This window comes from Nuphar pumila, chromosome 13 (genome assembly GCF_984573655.1).
Source record: "Nuphar pumila chromosome 13, dmNupPumi1.hap1.1, whole genome shotgun sequence".
Taxonomy (NCBI): domain Eukaryota; kingdom Viridiplantae; phylum Streptophyta; class Magnoliopsida; order Nymphaeales; family Nymphaeaceae; genus Nuphar; species Nuphar pumila.
Window position 1 is genome coordinate 102,116,504 of NC_143261.1, and position 23,300 is coordinate 102,139,803.

At 36.7% G+C, this 23,300-nt stretch overlaps 1 protein-coding gene across 1 annotated transcript; it reads left to right on the forward strand.

The window, feature by feature from the left end:
- The first annotated feature begins 425 nt into the window (after positions 1-425).
- Positions 426-9,392, forward strand: LOC149819526 (cryptochrome-2-like). Its single transcript, XM_089985462.1, is given in 6 exon segments — positions 426-2,581; positions 5,590-5,757; positions 6,571-6,871; positions 6,873-7,190; positions 7,192-7,246; positions 7,366-9,392. Coding segments are annotated over 6 exon segments (1,185 nt in total). The 5' UTR covers positions 426-2,271; the 3' UTR covers positions 7,399-9,392.
- Positions 9,393-23,300: the final 13,908 nt, after the last annotated feature.

Sequence of the window (23,300 nt, forward strand, 5' to 3'; positions counted from 1 at the left end):
AGTTTTAGAAAGGTTTATCTGCAGGTAAACTGAATTTTAAAGTAAAACAAGGGTTTTCTATAAAAAACAGAAAAACTGACCCTGTTTTGGAAAATTTCTGAATGCAAGTCCTTTTCGAGAATTTCTAGAATAAACAGGGATTGCTGTTGAAATTTAGGAATGCAGAGATAAATTTTAGCAAATATTAGGGGTACTGCAGTAATTTTATAATACTCGACAGAACAAATAATTAAATTAAAAGTAGGGGTAAATCAGTAAATAAACAGTAGGAGATATGATTGTAAATTTTTTGAAAAGACCAGAGGCAACCGATAAATTCACGCGTCTGGGGATAGGACCAAAATTCTCATTAAGGAACAAGGGAAAATTGTGTTTTTGATTGAAACCAAGTATAAATTACCCTTGATCTCGAGAAAACTGGAAGCTTCTCGACGAAGCTTTCGTCAGTTTTCCCTTTTTGTTTTGTCTATGTCAGCGAAAAAACACCGATCTGATTTTTTTTGTTCGTTGGAGAAGGGATAGAGGTTGTCGACATTCGACCAGTTCTCTGCCTCTGTTTGCTTGTATTCTCTTGTGTTCTTTTGCTTATTTGTGCAAAAAAAAAGAAGAGATGCAGAGTTGGTTTGGGTTATGCTTGTGTTCGCCGAAAAAGTAGAAGCGACCGACACTCTGCTTGTGTTCGGTTGTGTTGTTCTATGTTTTGCTTGTTCTCAGCAAGAAAATGGTGGATGAGTCAGTCGGTGCTCTACGTGTGTTTGTTGGAAAAGATAGCAGACGATCGGTGCTTTGCCTGCGTTTTTGTTCTCAGTCGGCCAAAAGAAATGTGGATGTTCTAATGCATGCTAAATTTGGTCTGGTCGTCGGATAAAAAAAATGCGATGAAGAGAAAAAAATGATGATTAACCCTTTTTTATTTTTGTGTTTTATTTTTCTCTCTGAAGTTCGATCTTGCAGGGGTTAGGCAGACAACCACCAGTTTTTCGCTGGGGTGGTCGCCGGTGTCAGAAAATGGGTAGTCACTCGAGTGAAGGGCCGGCATCTGATGAACGAAAAACAAGGTAATGTTGTTGTCCTTTCTTGTTTTTGGTATATTGTTTTCTTTGTCGAAAAGGATGAGATGATCAGATTCTCAGATGGAGATCGATCGAAAAAAAAATTTGTTTATTTACCTTGTATGCCTCTTTGTGCGATAAACCATCCAGTTTAAACCCTTAGCCAGATGGATCGTCGGGCAAAAAATATATATATTTTTACTAAGGTAATAAAATAAAAAATGGTTTCTTCTGCTCCTCCCTTCCCTTTTATTTATTGTATTTGTTTATTTTTTAAAAATATTGTACTTCGATTTGATTACTCTTGCTGTTGTAAACCGTTAGGTTTTCTATGCTGGATGGGTGACCAAAAAAAATCTTAAGATAAAGGGTTTGCCGAAATGAAAATGTGATAAGCGGGTAGCCAAAAAAACATTGAATTTTATATTATCTTTTTTTTTATTATTAGTCTGCCTGATATGACCCTTTAATATGTGAAAGAAAACAACACAAACAAATAAGGTTCGCGGATTAGTGGCGACCAGGTAAAAGAAAACCTTCCCTTCGTGGAAGGCGTCTCTGCAACCGGAAACCAGACCCTCGGTATGAAGAATTAATGAAAGCAGGGTCGCCTGGCGGCCTCTTCTTTTGAGTTTTAAAAATAAGAAGGGCTGACCTCTCTTTTGTCGCTGTGCCTCTTGGATGCTGAGTTCGACTGTCGATGGCGCTGAAGGATCGAGATAGAAGGAGTCGACTCAGAGATCGGGTTAACTTTGGTGTTTACGGCTTTCTTTGCCCTTATCTTTTTTTTTTCATCCTTTACACTTTGTTGGGGTCTTGGGATTTAGGTAAGCTGTAGACATCGGCATCTATGGGGGCTTTTCCCGCATTCGAGTTGATCTGGGAGATTTTTGGACCACATTGGATAAATCTTTTAACCCAAGGGGAAGGGACTAGGTTTCTCTTGGCATTAGGGTTGATGAGCAGAGATGATTTGACAAGGGGGCCTCCCTTTTATTGTTGAATCAGGTCATCTGTTGTGAAACTCTAGGATAATTGCTAAGCTCTCTTTTGAGTAGTACCATGTACCAGAAGAGCTTTTGATGGGATTCCTGAGATGCATTGAGTTTGCACTCTTTAATGCCTTACTTTCTTGGTTATGTGAGACATTTGTTAGCAGTATATTATTGGCATGAACATTTTGTAGGAATCTGAAAAACTGGTGGTTTGATAGTCGAATATGGGCGACCGTTGTAAAACTGTTGTTTGGTTTAGGAGGGATCTCAGGATTGAGGACAATCCTGCCTTAGTGGCTGCTGCTAGTGTTGGAAGTGTTCTTCCTGTTTATATCTGGTACCCAAGAGAAGGACAGTTCTTGCCCGGTCGGGTCTCTAGGTGGTGGTTGAATCAATCTTTAATTCATCTGGATCAGTCCCTGAAGTCCCTAGGCGCTGCGCTTGTTATGATTAAAGCTGAAGATAGTCTTGATGCACTCTTGAGATGCGTTAGTGCCATAGGTGCAGACCAAGTTGTGTACAATCATCTTTATGGTATGTTGCATTCATCCTTGCTCGCTATCTTGTTGGATATTTAGTGATTTCTGTTAATTGTTTTTAAATTAAACCTCTGTGTGCGTGTGCGTGTGCATGTGCGTGACACTCCAACTACCACTTCGTTCACATGATGGTGTGGCAGAGAGAGAATGCACGTGTTGGAAGTTCTTTTTGCTCCAATTAGTGTAATTAATTCTTTATTTTGTTGATTAAATGTTGCCCAACATTCTCAAGCATGCATGCTTAGTTTGTTGCCCTGATTCTCTTCATTTTTAGTTTCTCTTAAGCCTTCATTTTGCATTTATTGTTACCCCTCAGTTAGGGTGATAGGATTCTACTGATCCAGCTGCCACATCCAACCAATGTTATTAGAGTAAGCCACGAAACTGGATGGGGATTCTTTGGTTATCCTCCTTCCAGAAGAATTATAAATATTCCAATCTTAATTATTTATCTGGGTCAAGTCCTATTGGTTGTTAGTAGGGAGGGTGAGGCAAGTTAAACACCCCATGGTGTGCCTCCTTGATATTCAGAAGGCATGGAAAAGAAAACAAAAGGGATGAGTTTATGAGGGGAAAGAAGGATTAGGGTGCCCTATACTCCTATTACACTGTAAGCTGATAACCCAATTGAAGCACTCTGTTTCTATCCTAGTGTGGAGTTCTTAGGGTCTTGGTCTCCCTATTGCCTTATGCAAAATGAAGACAACAATTATAGCAGTATGACAAGGCCTTTGTAGCAATATGATGATAGATATTCCTTTTTTAGAACCGTAATGGAAGCTTTTAGTGACTGCAATGAAAGAATGATATGATGAATGAAATCAAAGCCGTGGAGGAAAATAAGGTGTTCTAGGCAAATGCATTGCTCCTTGAGAAATGAGGATGCAAGTGTTTACAATATCAAATTCAAGCCAAATCAGAGAGTTGTATTCAAAGCAAGGACGGTGACCATGAGCTACAAACTCTTGGTATGAACTAACAAGCACTGCATACTTTTTTCTAGGTTTTTCTTGCGCCCTTATGGTTGATTGACTAGCATTTGAATTCATTTTTTTACATACTGACCTACACGGTGCATGTCATCAGCTTCTTGTTTTGCACCAAAGAGAGAAACTAAGGTACACAAGTTGCAGAGAGCTATTTCTGGATTAGAACAAACCCACAATGGCACGTTTATGAAAATTAACCCAAGGGTTAGAGAAAATTAGCAGTGATTTTTTATTTAGATGTAAAAGAAATGCTTGTGACCACAAATTAACTTTTTAAGGAGAAAGGGATGTATATAACTAAGTCACAAAAATAAGTCCATTATTTTCTGTGAACTTATTTGATACCATTATGATAAATTCAAACTCTGTTATCATAATAATTTTAATGTGGAATTCAAAATGTTGACAATTTGATGTACCTTGTTTCCTTCTTCAGAGCTCTTGCATCCCTTTTTGTTTGATTTGGGGACTATGCCTTGTTACCTGGCTTTATTTTTTTTCATGACTTCTTGATGAATTATGTTACACTCTTGCCCAAAAGAATAAAGAGGTTTGCTAGAAAATCATGAGAACTATCACATAAACATAAAACATTTACAAAAATACTAATTTCTCATTTTTTAAAGTTCTATTCTTTATTTTTTATAAGTTTCTGTTATTTTCCTAGAAAAATAAATTTTTTTATTCTGCTTGCTGAGAAGCTGATTTGCCTGTATCATGTCAATATTGGTATTCTCTACTATAGTGATGACACTAGGGATCTTCATAGGTGAACATCTGAAACAACAAAAAATGATTCAAGTATCAGATAACCATCTGAAGAAATTAGTCAAGTATTAGGTACAACTGATTTGAGATGAATACTTTGCATCAAAGCAGCTAGGTTTCCAAAGGATATTGTAATATCTGAAATAGAATATTTTCTCAACCACTAAAGACAGATTGGAATTCTTTGAACGCAAGCCCGAGCGAGGCATTGGGCTAAACAGGTAGATGAAGCATTTGTTTATGCAGGTATGAGTCAATGACTTGCTTGAAAGCTTATCTGGTTATTAGGCTCACATGTATAATATGTGCTAGGAAGTTCTTACATTCCCCTCATTTATCTCATATGAATGCAAGTATATTGAGGTGCTTCAAAGCAATCTCAGGCAGGAAATCATTTACCTCCAATCATGGGCGATGTGACACCAAGGTTTGTGTGAATGCAACTTGGACCTGATCTTTTGAGTCTGCTGTGACTTATTGTACCTTTATTGGAGAAACCTTGTCTCATGGGAATGCAAATCAAATCATGAGGCAGAATATAGTCATGGCTCATAGCATATGCCATAAATTGTGGGTAAAATCTGTACTATCAAGTTATGTTGTAAGTCGACCTTCAATCAATCTTTATGTATGTAGTAATTTGCAACCATAATGCCTGTTGTTCAGTTATATGAAAGATCCAGTTTGATTGTTCTACTATGAGCAAATAGATCGTCTAAGTTGTGTAAGATCCCACATGCATTCCCAATATCAATCTGCAATCATCTTTCTCAAGGCATTTGATAGAACTAGACTTGAAGTGATTGATTCTAAGTTGGCCTTGATTTATATCTTTGCTCCGATTTGAAGGGTACCCTTAATAGGGTTATACACATCTAGTCATGTCGTCTAGTTTACATGTAATGTTCCACTGTAAGTACTCTTGTCTTTTTGTCTTTGTGTAAGGCACAAAGTTTTTAGCGCGCGCGCGCGTGTGTGTGTGTGTGTGTGTGTGTGTGTGTGTGTGTGTGTGTGTGTGTGTGTGTGTGTGTGTGTGTGTGTGTGTGTGTGTGTGTTGTTTCCTACCCTGTATCACTCAAGATTTTGCAGTTTTGTTGCTGGTTAGTGGTCTGATTGATTATCAAAATTCTATTCTAGGTGGGTGCTGATATTTGTAACATTGTTGTAGTTTGCTTGCCTTATCCATATTAAACACTTTTTACTCATGGCAACTAGTTGTTTTGGACTCTGTTTCCCTTGTTCACAGCTTGCAAAGCTTGGTATCCATGTTCACAGCTTTTATATGAACTTTGGGAAGTATATGATGAAACTGGGCATGCGTTTACAACATTTGATGCTTACTGGCACAAGTGCATGGGGATGTCAAGTGAACCAGTGGTTCTTCTTCCACCAAGACACTTGGTGGCAGATGCAGGTTCTCTCTCTCCCTCTCTCTTCATTGATGCATGGGCTCTTATCAGCATCGACATGCATTTTCTGATCCACCATCACCGACCTATTATCTCTACTTACTGTGCCATTCTCTTAGTCAAGGGTCAGGGAATATCCTTCAGCTTTCATGGTGGAAGAAGAAATACAGTCTCCATATCTTGTCAGTTTCTTATCAGTACTGTCTTAGTTGAAGGGCATAGGCTATCCCCCAGCTTGCCTAGTGAAAGAAGAAATAATGTACCTCTATTTTTTTCGTTGTGCTTCTTTATAGACCGAGTTTTTCTGTACTGCTTGATGATGTGCTTACCTCATTCTGATGTTGTGCTTCTGTATTCCCGATCCTCCATGCCAGAATATACTTAGCTCATAAGTCATAACCACTATTTCAGGAGACTGATAGCTTTCTTGTCTTCGGAGTTGTGGCAGATGTTACTGGGTAGGATTGTTGATCAAACTGGATTCTTGTCCTCTAAATTCTGGCCATTGCTGGACTTGCTTAAACCTGTAAAAAAGAATAGGTTCTGTACTATTTGGGTTTGTTTCAGGCTTTCAGCTCTTTTATTTGTCAAATGTCCTCGTGTCTCCTTCTTCCATACTTTTGTGTTTCCTGTTCTATTAATATTTAGGTTTGGTGTTTTGACAAAAACTTCTCAAATCAAGTAGTTTACTTGTTTGCAGGCAGTTTGAGTTGGCATAATCTTTACAACTTCTAGCCTTTTCCAATTGTATAAACTTATTAATTTTACTCGTCGTTAAAACTTTGTGAATAACTTTTAAATCATCTGACATTTGGCAGGAACCGTTGAAAGCCATACAATTGAGGAATTAGGTCTGGAAGATGAATCTGAAAAATCTAGCAATGCATTGCCGAGTAGAGGTTGGTCTCCTGGTTGGAGCAATGGAGACAAGGCACTAGATGAATTTATTTCTGAACGTTTGATAGATTATTCAAGGACCAGGCAAAAAGTTGAGGGTGTTACAGCCTCACTTTTGTCACCATATATACATTTTGGAGAATTGAGCATAAGAAAGATCTACCAGTGTGTAAAGATGAAGCAGATATTGTGGGCAAAGGAAGGAAATTCTGCTGCAGAGGAGTGTTAACTTCTTCTTCAGATCACTTGGTCTGAGAGAGTATTCACGTTACATATGTTTTAACTTTCCCTTTACTTATCCGAAGTCACTGTTAGGAAACTTGAGACATTTTCCGTGGCGATCTCAGGGTCAAACTGGATATCCATTAGTAGATGCAGGTATGGGAGAACTTTGGGCTACTGGTTGGATGCACAACAGAGTTAGAGTGATTGTCTCAAGTTTCTGTATAAAGTTTCTTCAGCTTCAATGGACGTGGGGATTGAAATACTTCTGGGACACACTATTGGATGTCGATTTGGAAAGTGACATCCTTGGTTGGCAATGTCTCTGGAAGCCTACCTGATGGACATAAGCTTGATTGCATGGACAGCCCTGAGGTATGTTTCTTGAAATAACTTTGCCTGTTGGATCAATTTTATGTAGCTTGACATTCACAGCCTTGATTTGGTGGAAACAAGTTTCTTTCTTCATCATAATGATTGATTTTCTTTCGCAGTGCTCCTGCTTTTACTTTGAATTGCTGCAGTAAAATTGAGTATCAGCAAATGATGTTACATACCTGATCTTATTGGAGATAAGAATAAGAGTTAAAATTCTAGCCTGCAGTTCTCAAGAAAAAACAGCATGATTTTCCTTCATAATGCTTGCTAATAGGTTTCTAGGTCACAACACTGCACCAAAGCATTGCATGTTAGGGCCAGAGACATGGCTTCTAACTCATGAAGCTAGAAACATTCTTTTGATGTTGACATCTTGTATTGTTGCCATTTCAGCTTGCAATTCTCTTGAAAATGGCATATGGTTCTCCTTTAGAAGGCATGCTATCATGCTAATATCTTTCAAGACAGGACTGCACCAAAGTGTTAAATGTAAGATATGTGTGGCTTGTGACCCATGACATGTGCCACTTGGCCTGTATTGTTGGTGGAAAATACATCTAGTAAATTGGGTCAATTTAGGAGCAACTATGCCAAATCTATTCCACCATATCTTCGAAAAAAAATAATAAATCACATATAAATGTAGTATGAATTATAAGTGCTTAATGCAAATGGACTTTTTTTTTTGGATAATCCAAGGAAAACCCCCCATCACCAACCGCACATTGGCTGGCCTCCAGTTGGTAAAACCCTTGAGGTCCCCCCTGCCCACTGGTGAGTACACTCAGCTTTGGTCTTACGGCAAGGGACGCCACCTGTGGGTTTCGATCTTGTGACGTCCTATCAACTTGGTGACATTCACAAGTCATCCTTACCAGATGAGCGGAGCTCTTGTGGGCAATGCAAATGGAAACTATGGCAAGATATATTTGTTTGTTTTCTCACCATGTAATTGGACTGTTCTACCCTTCTGAAACCGCCCCAACATTCAACTGCTTGATACTATATAAGAGCACTTTTTAACCTCCTTGTCCTCAACAAAAGTAAAGAAAAATCAAACAGTAGGGAACTGGCTGACTATGTGAATGGCCTGATGAAGTTGTGCCTCCTGTTTGTCATAATAATCTTAAAAAATCAACAAGTAATGCTTCTTTGTCTGTTCAAAGTTTGCCAGGACTTCACTTGGGCTCTGTTTGGGAGTTGTTGGGAGCAGTGATGACAGCAGGGTGATGAAATCAATGGATTTGGCGACATCCTCATTAGCATGTTTCTGAAATCTACTCATTTATAACACCATCTCCCCTCCCAATACCGCTCTCGCGAAATGGCTCAGAAACCAAGATACTCCAAACCGAAATCCAAATGCCTCCTGTTTCCGCAATAAACTTCAAAAATCAACACTTAATGCTTCTTTTTCAGTTCAAAGTTTACCACGACTTCACTTGGACTCTGTTTGGGAGTTTTTTTTGGGAGCAATGATGAAATCAGTGGATTTGGCAACAACATCCTCATTAGCATGTTTTTGAAATCTACTCATTTATAACACCATCTCTCCTCCCAACTTCGCTCTCATGAATAGGCACATAAACCAAGATACTCCAAACCGAAATCCAAATGCCAAACCGAAAAACATTTGGACACAAACAAGACACATTAAAATAATTACAATACAAACATTGTGAATGATTTCATTAATAATGAACATTAAAAATACAAAAAAAAAATACATAAAGACCTCACTATAAAATACACTCAAAAACCTAAAAATTACTCATCAGTCTCACACCCAAAATAAGCACACACACCCCATATATATAGAGAGAAAAGCGAGGAAGAGATAGAGTAGAGGAGAGAGTAAGTCCTGTCTAGCCAATGGACTAGGTCCAATGGCTAGATTGACTAGCTGTTGGGCCTAGTCCAACTTCTAGAAAGACTAGCAGTTGGGCTTAGTTCCCAACAACTAGTGTAAAGTCAACTTTAGTTAGTTGACTTTACAATTAATATTTATTATATATAAATATAAATACATATATATAATATATTATATATATACACAAAAGTATATACAAAATGATAGAGTAATCTTAACACCACCCCCTTAGACTTACGGTGACATACAACGAGTTTGCAATTACAAAAGAAAGAATCCATTACAAAAAATGTCTTCATTGACTTCATCAAGCTCTCCCATTTGCTGCTTCCTTAAAGGGTGCTCTTGATCTTCAATCATATGCTCTATTATACAATGTGTAAATATAGCTAACAAAACATCCTAACTATACACACATGTATATATAATAAAACATAGAAGAAAATTTCAAAATTAACTATATTAGTTATATATTATAAAGAGAGGATGGCCAAACACACAAAAAGTACAATACATATATATATATATATATATATATATATAAAGACTCAGTCAAAGTTGTGCCCATTAGGGGACAAGTGATAGTTGTGAAGCCTGATTCAGGGTTTTTTTTCCTTAAGGGGGGGGGGGGGGTGTTCCCCCGACGCGGGTCCCGCTATGCGGTCAGCGGGCGGGGGTCCGTCCCTGGCGGGGGGGTTATAGGGGGGCAGCCCCCCACCCCCCCAAGATTTTTTTTTAAAATTTTGTAGCCAACCAAAATGACCCTAGGTGCGTTGACCACACCCAGGGTCGGGTTGACCGAGTCTGAGCCGCACCCGTGTCGGCGCAGGTGCGTCGACCTTGGAGCCAAGTCCGTGTTATATATATATATATATATATATATATATATATATATATATATATATATATATACAACAACAACTACGCCTTCATCCCAAAACAATTGGGGTCAGCGATATGAACCAAAAAAGAAATTCATTTTGGGTCTTCCACATGAATCCTTTTCCTCCAATCATTTCTATCCAACGCCATGTCCTCGGTGAGGTTCAAAGCATTCATATCCTTTCCTATCATCTCCATCCAAGTCTTCCTAGGCCTACCCCGACCTCTTTTAACTAATATATTTTCCCATTTCTCCAACCTTCTAACTGGAGCATCATTAGGCCTTCGCCGAATATGTCCAAACCACCGTAAACGATTCTCTCGCATCTTATTTTCAATGGGTGCAACACCTACCTTCTTACGTATCTCTTCGTTCCGAATCTTATCTTTTATTGTATTTCCACACATCCATCTAAGCATCCGCATCTCAGCTACACTCATTTTTTGAATATGATGTCTCTTGGCAGCCCAACATTCCGTACCATATAGTAAAGCGGGTCTAATAGTCGTCCTATAAAACTTTTCCTTCAACCGCAATGGCATTCTACGATCGCACAACACTCCAGTAGCACTTTTCCATTTCATCCACCCAACCTTTATCCTATGATTTACATCTCCATCAATTTCTCCATACTTTTGAATGATGGATCCCAAATATTTGAAATAATCATTCACCGGTATATCTTGCTCACCAAGCTTCACTACACTCCCATCACTACTTCGTTGCTTACTAAACCGACATTCCATATATTCAGTCTTACTCTTACTCAACTTAAAACCTCTAGCTTCCAATGTCTGTCTCCATAATTCTAACTTAGCATTAACCCCAGCTCTAGACTCATCAATCAAAACAATATCATCAGCAAACAACATACACCACGGTACATTTTCTTGAATTGATCTCGTAAGCTCATCCATCACTATCGCAAATAGGAAAGGGCTTAAAGCAGATCCTTGATGTAACCCAACCGTTATCGGAAAATTGGTTGACACCCCTCCACAAGTGCGGACATTGGTTACTACTCCTTCATACATATATATATATATATATATATATATATATATATATATATATATATATATATATATATATATATATCCAAAAAGATGAGTGCTAGGACAAAAGGTTTTTAATAATAATTTTAAGCACAAAATTTTGAAAAAATAAAAAACATATATATTTAACATTTTGTCATATTTAACACATAAATATGAACTTTTAAATATTACAAACAGGATAAAAAGAGAACAATTAAACAAGACAACTCACCAAGGAGTTAAATCCACACAAAATGAAAATAAAACATTCATGAAAAAAGTTTTTTAAAAAAGGTAGCATTTTTCATACAAATGTGCAACGAAAACAATGAGGAAATTCAAAATCCCACATATAACAAATAAAGAGAAATGATATTTTGCAATGGCAAACATGGATCAACAACTATACCAAACAACATAAATACAAAGGCGATACTTTAATGTCTCAAAGAGATGCAAAGGCTCAGACTGATCATAACAATTTAAATTTCAATGATAGTAACAATATCAATAAATACATTCAAAATATATCAACTTATGCAACCAAGACATATTATGATGTATAAGCATGCTACTGGACCACGTAATGATTTAAATAGAAGAACAATGAAAATGCCTACAAGGGCAATAAGAGAGTAATATCTAAAGGCCACTTATGGGCCAAACACTCATACACAAGAAACAAACTCACAAGAGAGAATATATATATATATATATATATATATATATATATATATATATATATATATTACCTCACAATAATTAGCTTAGAAAAAGGATGAAGAAATTTTAAAAAATCCCATGTATAACAAAGTTTAATATTATAAAAGGAGAAATGATATTTGCAAATCCCAACAATAGTTTGGTCACTACAGGTAATCACCTCATTAGGCCTCCAACTCAAAACCTCAAAATTTAAGTGTATCAGTGCATAAAACAAGAGATCAAACACAAATGTTAGAAATAACCATACAAGTGACCATGCACCAACAATACTGACTATTGGACAATACAAACACAAGAGGTACACATCCCTTACCTCAGAAATGATTGTAAAACTGCAAATAACATCAACTACAATGGGTGCACATAACTCACCACAACCATGGTTGTAAAACTAATAAATAAAAATCTCTTATCCAACAAAAAATGCCACTCAAATGAGTGGAGAAACAAGTGAGGTAATGAGAACTTGTAATAAAAACAAACCAATGACATCAATAAAACAAGATTTGAAATCAAGATAGGAACAATGAATTTTTACAAACTTCTAATAATATATAGTAAACGATCATAGTTGCAACAAATAATATAGCCATCACAAATAAGCATAAATACAAGCATCAACAATATAACAATGGTCAAATAAACAAATGAGTGATACAACACACTCACAAAATCAAATATCAAACAACCGTCGGTTAGAGCCGAACTATAAGCCAACAATCTAAACCGACAAAAGCGAGATGCACACAACTCACTCCAACAAAACATCTTTGGCTCCACAAAAGCAATAGAGTAAATCAACTCATGGATCCAGAGGCCAATAAACTGTCAGTCAGACCCAAGACAAATGTCAATTGATAATTTTTCATAAACCTTGTGTAAGCGAAGACAATCAAAATTACATCAATAAGAGTGAAGAATGAGTATGGTCAATATAAGCAAGCTATATGGAGAGATAGCTCAATCTAGATTACGAGTCTATTATGAGACAACAATGACATATAACATTAAAGAGGCTAAAACATATATAGAGATTCTCAAAAAACCATATAGAAAACTAAGAGCATACGCAAGTACAACTAATCATAGACACTCACAAATCAAAATTCATGTAGATGTAATAATCTAATAACTTTAAAGCCACATATCCTATACAAAATCTACGAAGAATCATATAAGATATGCATATGAACACATTTAAGCATATATGCAAGTGATAAATTAATCCAATGCAAGATATAATGAGATTAATCCAATGCAAGATATATATGAGAGGTAACATATGATACATGACATAACTTGTTAAAATGTAAAACTGTACATATATGTATATATAATAATATTATATTATTATATATATATATAAATACATTTTTCATTTCTTTCTTTTCTGTAATATTTTTCCTTTATTTTTATTTTTTGTCTTTATGTCATCTAGTTCAGTTTGAACTAGAATGACTGTTGCTAGTCAAGTCCTGTCCAGACTTGACTAGCAATAGAGCTGTTGGACTGACACATTCCAACAGCTCTAAATAAAGCTGTTGGACTGTGCCCAACAACTCTATTGAGTCCTCTTCCAGCTGTGTATATAAAGGGGTGCAGCCCCTCTTGTATTTTACTCCAATGCTTCTTAAGCAATTGGTTTTTCATATCAATAAAGAATACATTTTTATTTTTATTTTGTTTCCAGTTGTACCCTTTTTAAGGGTTATGCTTTAGTGTCATTTTTGACACTTGCCCTTGTTAATCTAAGCTCGTGTTTCGAAGATCCCCATTTTATTTCATGGTATCAGAGCAGCGGAAGTACTAAATCTTGAGGAAAAGCTGCCTCGGTTTCCGTGCCAGTTTGCAAAAGTGTTCACCACTTGAAGAGAAGTGTTTTATCACTTCATTGGAGAAGATTTCACATCTTGTTGTATTGTTTTTTTTTTCTTTCTTTTTCATTTTCCTTCTTGTTTCTCTTCTATCCCTATTCTTTCTCTCCTTGTAATCGATGAATGACAATGATAAAGTCACCATCATGCCTATGAAACTAAGCGATACGAACTATGTAACATGGGCTTCAATCATGAAGCACCATAGATGAGGAAAAAGCTTATGGGGGATTGTGGATGGTTCTGATTCAGAACCTAAGCTATCTCTTACTAAAAAGGAGGGAGATAAAGAGGTCCCTCTATCGGAAGAAGAGAAAATCAAGGCTATTACCTCATACGAGAAGAAATGGAAAGAATGGAGAATATCTCATGCGAAGATAATGTCATGGCTTATCAATAGCGTTGACATTAAAAAATGCTCATGTCTTGCCAAATTTGATCATGCCGATAAGGCATGGGAATACCTTAAGAATATGTATTCCCTTAAAGATATTGCACACGTGTGCAACCTCCAAGAAAAAGTTCGAATGATGACACAAGGAGACAAAACTATTCGTGAATATTATAATGGGTTGTCCGAACTTTGGGAAGAACTTTCCCTTTTAGAACCAAAGTGGCATTGTGCCGAAGACATCGAGCTTCGTCAGAAACAACTCGATGCTGAACATTTTTACCAGTTTATCACTGGATTAAGGCCGGAATTTGAAACCACTAAATCGGCCCTACTTCACCGGGGAAAAATTCCTTCTATTGTTGAAACTATTGAAGAGTTAACAATGGAAGAAAATCGTCTCCGGAAAGGTTCTTTAAAAATTGAAGATGATTCCGTTTTAGCCGTGTCTAGACCAGGGAATCATGTTCGATCATATAGGCCTCCTCACTTTAACCGACAAAATGGTGACTATGATAAGAAGAAAGTTATTTGTCATCACTGTCATGAACCGGGACACTACAGGCCACAATGTCCCAAACTTAAGGAGCTGAGAGAAAAAAGAGCTGCAATTGCTGGATCGGAGCCTAAAGATCAGGATGCACCAGTTTCCCTGGCCCAACTAATGGAGATTCTTCAGCCTCTCATCAAAGGTGCCTCTTCCTCATTTGAAGCTTCAACCGGCGCAGTAGCCTCATCTTTTTCTGATCTAGGTAAAATTTCTTGGCTTCTTGACTCTGGTGCATCTTTTCATATGACCCCAAATAATCAAAGTCTATCCAAATGTGTTAAAAATAAAACAAGTGTCAAAGGTCTTTACTGCTGATGGGACTTCTCTTGAAATAGAAGAAATAGGAAATTTTGAAAAAATTTATAAAACAAAAAATTTTTTTATTTCAAAAATTAGACATGTTCCCAAACTCAAATTTCTGATTATGGGTGTAATATTTCTTTTTCTTCTCATGGTTGTTGGGTGCAGGATCGCCAGTCAGGCAAGCTGATTGGGGAAGGCCATAGAGAAGGACTCTATTACATGGATTTTTTGGAAATGCCGAAGAAAGCTTTTTGTTATAATATTCAAAAAATAGAGTTGGAATTGTGGCATAAGAGACTTGGTCACCCACATATAGCCAAAATCCAACATTTTTCAAATCTAGGGAAATTTTGTAACTCTGAATCATTTGATTGTAAAGATTGTATTCTCGGCAAAATGAAAAGATTACCATTTCAAAATAGAACCTTTTTCTCTTCAAGACCACTTGAATTAATACACTCGGATGTTTGGGGTCCTGCACCAGTAATTTCTAAAGGAGGATTTGTTTACTATGTTATTTTTGTCGATGATTTCTCCCGACATACGTGGATGTACTTTCTCAAACATAAGTCTGAAGTATTTTCATACTTTCAAACTTTTCATAATATGGTTAAAAACAAGTTTCAAAATGATATTACTATTTTTCGCACAGAGTCAGGGGGAGAGTTTTTATCCACAGATTTTCAAAATTATCTTAAATTGCATGGCATCACACATCAAAGATCTTGTCCTTATACACCTCAACAAAATGGACTGGCAGAACGAAAACATCGCCATATTATAGAAACCACTAGGACTTTATTAATAGCAAATCAAGTCCCGAAAGACTTTTGGGCAGAAGCTGCCTTAACTGCCACCTATCTCATTAATAGGATGCCATCTTCTTCGTTACAAAATATCACTCCCATTGAAAAACTTATGAACATTTCTCCATACTACTCTAGACTAAGAATATTTGGGTGCAAATGTTTCATATTTAAAACTTTCCCCTCGTGCGTTTCCCTGTGCCTTTTTAGGATATGCTGAAAACCAGAAAGGTTATAGATGTTTTGACTTCAAAAATAATAAACTATATGTGTCTAGAAATGTTTCCTTTCTTGAAAAGGAGAGCTTCTTTGATTTTAGAAAATTAAAAGACGTCACTGAGTACTCCTTTTTGCTAGATCTAACATCAACATCTGATGAATATGAACTTGACTGTAACTTTGATGATGATCAAAGAATTATTGATCTTAATGTTGAAAATGAAGAAGTTCATAGAGATACTAGTATTCAATATTTCAGGCGACAAGAGTCTAATCCTCCATGTGCACTTGAGAAATATTCTAACATTCCAACTAGACAATCATCCCGAATCTCGAGGCCTCCAGGAAAGTTTGTATCATACGAGTCTTTCTCACCCACATATAGGGCAGTTATTGCATTAATTCACTCATATGAAGAACCATCCACATATTTTCAAGCAAAAAGTGATATCAAATGGATAGAAGCAATGAAAGCTGAATTAGATGCACTTGAAACAGCTTCTACATGGAATATTCAAGATCTTCCTCCAGGGAAGAAAACTATAGGATGTTGATGGGTTTATAAAATTAAAACCAAGAGTGATGGTATTCTTGAAAGATATAAAGCCCGTTTAGTAGCCAAAGGTTATGCCCAAGAATATGAGATTGATTATGAAGAAACCTTTGCTCCGGTGGCTCGTATGACTACTGTCCGAACCTTAATTGCCTTAGCTTCTATCAAAAAATGGTCTATTTTTCAAATGGATGTCAAAAATGCTTTTTTAAATGGAAAGCTAGTTGAAGAAGTATATATGGAACTCTCTCCTGGTCTAAGTATTCCTAAGGGTAAAGTCCTTCGCTTAGAAAAAGCTCTTTATGGACTTAAACAAGCACCAAAAGCTTGGTATGATAGGTTTAGTCGTGTTATGATTGATATTGGTTTTCAATTCTGTTTAACTGACACTGCTTTGTTTATTAAGGATTCTGATGCAGGGATCATTGTGCTTCTTCTCTATGTGGATGATATGATCATCACCGGAAGCGATAAACAGGGAGTTGAAACAATCAAAACACTTCTTAAATCTCATTTTGAAATGACTGATTTGGGCTTGTTGAGATATTTTTTAGGCATTGAAGTTGCTTATTCTCCTAGAGGATATTTATTATGTCAGACTAAATTTGCTTTTGATATTGTTTTCAGGTCTGGTATTACTGATGATAAGAAAGTTGACACTCCAGAAGTTGTTAATGTTAAAATGAAGATTGATGATGGAGAACTTCTTGCAGACTCTACTCCTTACAGACAGCTTGTCGGGGCACTTTCCTATCTATCCATTACCAGACCAGATATAGCACATGTTGTTCATACAGCAAGTCAATTTCAACATGCTCCTACTTCTGTTCATATGGGAGCAGTCATGCGTATTATCAGATACATCAAGTCCTCTCTTTCACGAGGACTTTTCTTATCTTCCTCCTCTTCTCTTGATTTAATTGCATATACTGATGCTGATTGGGGAGGTGATCCCAATAACAGACACTCAACCACTAGCTTTTGTGTTTTTTTAGGGGAATCATTAATCTCGTGGAGGTGTAAAAAGCAGCAGAAGGTATCTCTCTCATCCACCGAAGCTGAATACAGAGCCATGGCAACCACGACCATGGAAGTAGTTTGGCTCTGACGACTGCTTGCTGACATGGGAGCTGAAGCAACAAAGGCTTCACAAATGTGTTGTGACAACAAAAGTGCGATCTACATTGCCAGTAACAGAACATTCCACGAACGCACCAAACACATCGAAATGGATTGTCACTACGTCAGAGAGGAATATCTACACGGGATAATTGATCTGCCATATGTCACTTCAGAATATCAGTTAGCAGACTTCTTTACAAAGCCTCTCGTTGCTCCCCGATTTCACTTTCTCTTAGACAAACTTTCGCTCATTGTACCGTAAGTTTGAGGGGGAGTGTTAAAATGTAAAACTGTACATATATGTATATATAATAATATTATATTATATATATATATAAATACATTTTTCATTTCTTTCTTTTCTGTAATTTTTTTCCTTTATTTTTATTTTTTGTCTTTATGTCATCTAGTTCAGTTTGAACTAGAATGACTGTTGCTAGTCAAGTCCTGTCCAGACTTGACTTGCAATAGAGCTGTTGGACTGACACAGTCCAACAGCTCTTAATAGAGCTGTTGGACTGTGCCCAACAGCTCTATTGAGTCCTCTTCCAGTATATAAAGGGGTGCAGCCCCTCTTGTATTTTACTCCAATGCTTCTTAAGCAATTGGTTTTTCATATCAATAAAGAATACATTTTTATTTTTATTTTGTTTCCAGTTGTACCCTTTTTAAGGGTTATGCTTTAGTGTCATTTTTGACACTTGCCCTTGTTAATCTAAGCTCGTGTTTCGAAGATCCCCATTTTATTTCATGAAACTATCCACTAAGAGATGATCACAAAGGCCACTAAGAGTACATAAAATTCACTAAGGGCATACACCAAAGAGGATAAAAAAATAATATTTTATAAATAGAAAGTATGCAAGTGAACAACACACAAGTGTTCTCTAAGGAACACACTCACAAAGCCCACAAAGGGGTACAACAAGAATACTCACAATAACATAGACAAAATAATATTTTATTGATGATAATATGCAAGAAGCATTTTCAACTCATTAATCCAAAATTACACTAATGACAAGGAGGAATGAACACAAGCCATATATAAAAATCCAAAATCATACACAAGCATAACCAATCAAAGGTGTCTTTTAAAATAATTGTGCACAATTAGATATTCAATATCTTAAAGAAAAACATTTGTGCCGCACAATCATTAATGGCACATAAAAACATGCATAGACATATGTACACGACACAAATATGTAGACGATAGATCAATCTCATGAGAGCATACAAAACATCCATGGCATTACTAATGAACTTTAAAGTCATGATGACTCAAGATGTAAAACATACAAGAATTTAAAATTCTTAAGGAGCACATCTCAATGAAAGCACTACATAGAATTCAAAGAACATGCTTTGACACGTGCATGAAGTCACCAATAATCATAAAGGTATTAAAATTCTCAAATAAATATATATACTTTGAATGAACACGTACACAAAGGGTCATTCTAGCATACACAAGAGCCAATAAACAATATTTCATTAAAAGAAATTTCACAAACTCTAATTCCAATTGATTTTAAAAATACTTAAAATGAATTGTACTACAGTACATGAAAATATGACATTTCATAAAGAGGTGTTCATCTCCATGGCTCATATGATTTATTTTTGTGATACAGGATAGCATGCGAACCCACATGAAGAATTAAATCGAGATAACGGTATAAACCTCGATTTAGTACACTTTTAGTGTCAATGGGTCAGTTGGAGAATGTTGGACATTTCGGGTCTGAGTCCAACCCATAAGGTGATCCGGTTTGACACTACAGTTAGTAGGCAGTTGACAGGTGTTAGTGAGGTGGAGGTTATGCAAATGTGGAGAGACCACATTCGGTAACCACCCCCTATCTCTCATTATAAAAGGAAGGGTTGGGCTGTATGATGAGTGCAGCCAAAAGCCAACACCCTAGCCCTATTGCCCACGTTCTTGTAATTCCCTTTGGGTTTAGGGTCCTGCTCACCATCAACCTAAGGCCTGGACTCATCGTGGGCGTCAATAGGCTGAGGAGAATGCCGAGCACCCGCACATAGCATCCATGGCATCTACTGGTTCGTATTTGCATTCCGATTTGATTTTGTGAATACGTCAACAACGTATTGTTTGAAATGTTTGGTTTCATCGCCCATTTTATTTTCTGGGGAGTCCGTCAAGTTCAATTGATTGGTGATATTCTAATTTTGTTTCAGGATGAAGATATGGATGCCCAGAGCAGTCTCGGCCAGGCCTAGCAAGAGGCCTGCTACATTTGATCCTTGAGGGCACTATTTTGATTGAATGGACTGTACATCTGTATTATAGTAATAAATCGAGTTCTGTATTAGATTTTTTTTTCTGGATGGAAGCAAAGGCAAGCTTGTGTTTGGATATGAACTTGGGGAACCGAGATGCCAATCCAATCACCCACAGAAATCAATTTTCAGCATCTAAGACCACACTTGAGTCCGATGCTGCCTTGTCCTACTTGCTGGGGATTTGATGACTAGTATCTCGAGTCTATTCACATTGCCAGTCTGGATGTTTTGAAAATATCACATATTTATTGGCATTCTTCTTAACAATACAATATCCATTAATTTGTATATCTACTGTTTTTTAATAAATGTAGAAGATCCGGTTGGTTTTCATCAGTTTATTTTCTTGGCTGTCCCAAGCACTTTAAAAAGCGTAGCTGCAGGTATGTTTTCTTATCTCGACAAACAGATGCACTTATTATCGCTTTACCAAAAGAAATGCTTTGTATTGAATTAAATTAACAGGAAAAGATGATTTTTTTTTATGTAGAATTCTGGTGCCGTGTGCCACTGATTTTCAGATCTCTTTAAAAACCACCTAGCATGAAAATACCTAATCTGCACTATGTTTTCCACTAAATTATACTATAAAAAATTACATCTGCTAGCTGGTTTAAAGTAACTACAACCATGCCTTTTGGAATCCATTAGAACCGTTATTAGAATAAACTAGCCATACCTACCAAATTTCTCATTATCCTTGTTTCATTTGTCTGATCCTTGCAAAGACTGCCTTTTTACCTTTTTTCTTTTTTGAAAGGCAGTGAATGGTAAGGACCCAACTTTACAATGGCCACACTCACCCACTTGTGGTGGAATAAGATCTCTAGGCTCTAAATGCTCTTTCGGACTCGGTCTAACTTAGTGACCTGGTGGCTCACCAGTTAGAGTCCTATTTGGGACTGACCCTGTGAAGATGCATCCTTGCCTATCAATGTACATCATTCATGCATCGGATAACAATTATCACAATATAGTAACAAGTATGCTTCATTAACATGGTGCTTCCCCAGCTGAACTGAATCAAAGCATGATGTAGCCATAAAGTATGGAGGTTGGTGGATTACCTGGGATTTACTTTATAAGGGGGTGGGCCTATTAAGTGACATGCATCCTTAGGAAGGTTTTCTCATGGTAAAAAGACAGTTTTGATTTATCTTCATTTGCATTCACTGTAGAAAGAATAATAGCAACAGATCGACTTATCGTGCTCATGAAAAGCATATGTAGCTCTATGAGTTTTGGCATGTGCTTTAATTTCCGAATTTTAACCACAAAAACCACGAGGAGCAATGCTTCTGCATTTTGATTTATGGGATGCAGCTATGAGTACCTAATGCTCCTTGCAAGCAAATTCAATAAATGATTATACAATTCAATCAAGTAGAATATATCCATAATATTCATAGGCCACTTGAGAAAAATTGAGTGTGAGACAACATAGATTATTCAACATGCAATTGGTGTTTGCAGGTTGAATTACAATATTCTTAATGAATTCCACATCGTCGGCCATGATGTGCCACGCAGACTATCTATACTTACCAGGGAGGATCAAGTGCCATGTGATTGCACACTTTTAGTGTGCTGCTGAACATTATCACCCATCATTTTTTGGGATACAGACTGTCAGCTGTGGTGCCCAACAGCAGATGGTGGGTGATGAGGCGCTGCAGCATGCTAAAAGTGTGCAATCACATTGCACCAGAGATTTCAATTCCTACACTTCATAACAATCAGCGTCTGCCTACAACACATGTACAACCCAGTTGGTAAATCATGGATGGAAGTTCTCGTAGATGTATTTCTTTCAAAAAAAGCTCTGGCAGATGCATTCAGTATGGATTATATTCTCTCAACACAAAAATATGATTTTCTTTATTCATGAAATTATGATACATTGTAAGCAGTTGATTTTTAAAGACTTTAAAGAAACTATGTAAAACATATATGTATGGTTAAATATGTAAAATATTATAAAAATGTGAAAGAAATATCATTTTATACTAGATTATATGTACAAATGATTGCAGTGAACATTTCTCTCTCTCTCTCTCTCACACACACACACACATATATATATATATATATATATATATATATATATATATATATATATATATATATAGGAAAAATATATTGTGGTTCCAAGCCGGGATAAAAGCAGAGGGTTGTGGTAGGCCAGTGACAGCCAGCATAAAAATTTTAGTCACACCCTATGAATATGAACCAATATGAGCTTTATATCGCCGACCCTAATTATTTTGGGATGAAGGCGTTGTTGTTGTTGTTGGAAAAATATATTGTGGTTCTATATCATGATACCTTATGGTTGTACAAGTTTCTGTTTGTATGTCTACCAAATGGTAAATCTAACTCTACAGATGTGTTTAACATGATTTATTTAGTATGTTATAAGATTTTATTTTGTCTAATACCTCATAAAATCCAACTTTTGAGATAGTGAAAATCAATAGCTTACAATTCATGAAATTAAGGGTGATCTAGAAATGGTATAAAGCTTCGTTAACTTTAACACATGGAAATACTAAATGAAACATGTTGAGCATGATCCAAATGTTATGACTACAATATATAAAATCACTGGAATGGAGAGAGAGTGTGTTGTTTGATGTTGACTTAATGCAGAGGAGGACGCACTAAGTTGTCCAATAACATGCAATAATTGTACTTCAATATAGTAGATCCCCACGGTTCCTTGTCTGATGACGGTGAAGTTCATGAGCCGTTGCTTTTAAGAAAGCATTGTGACAGCAGAACGCTGTATTGGGTGACGACTTGGGCTACCAAAACCTGTCCAAGTAATAAACATGCTCAACAGATTTTTTGAATCGATCCATTGACTTGTTATGACTACAATATAATTGTTCTTGTAATTAAAAATGATAATGGCAATTACCTGCGCGTTTGTGCTTGAGCATACCTGAAAGTGAAGGCATGCATGTTGCAGACGTCACCTTTTTTAATGTCTAGTTGCTTTATTATTTCAAGAAGCAGGAAGGCCTCCTTAGTCCACATCTCCTCTTCAGTTTAGACTTTAGATGCCAAAACTCCCGCACTCTCTGCTGCTGCACCCAACATTCCCACAAGCTTAGTGACGGCCGCAGTTTGTTTTTTTTTTTTCTTTTTCTTCAGTCTTTATATAAAATAGCAAAAAAATGCCCAAAGTAGAAAAGATACCATTTTTTGTTTTCGTGTGTTTTTTTTATTTTATCTAATTCATTTACTTTCCCAATAAAGACCTAAAAAATCGCATGAGAAATGGCCAAACAAATCGTTCGTTTTTTAGTTTGACCTTTTGGACACTTGAGAACATCATTAGGTGATAAATTCGGGGCATTCACTTTTGGCGTCAGTACCATACCGTGAGGTGAGGGCCTGGGGCG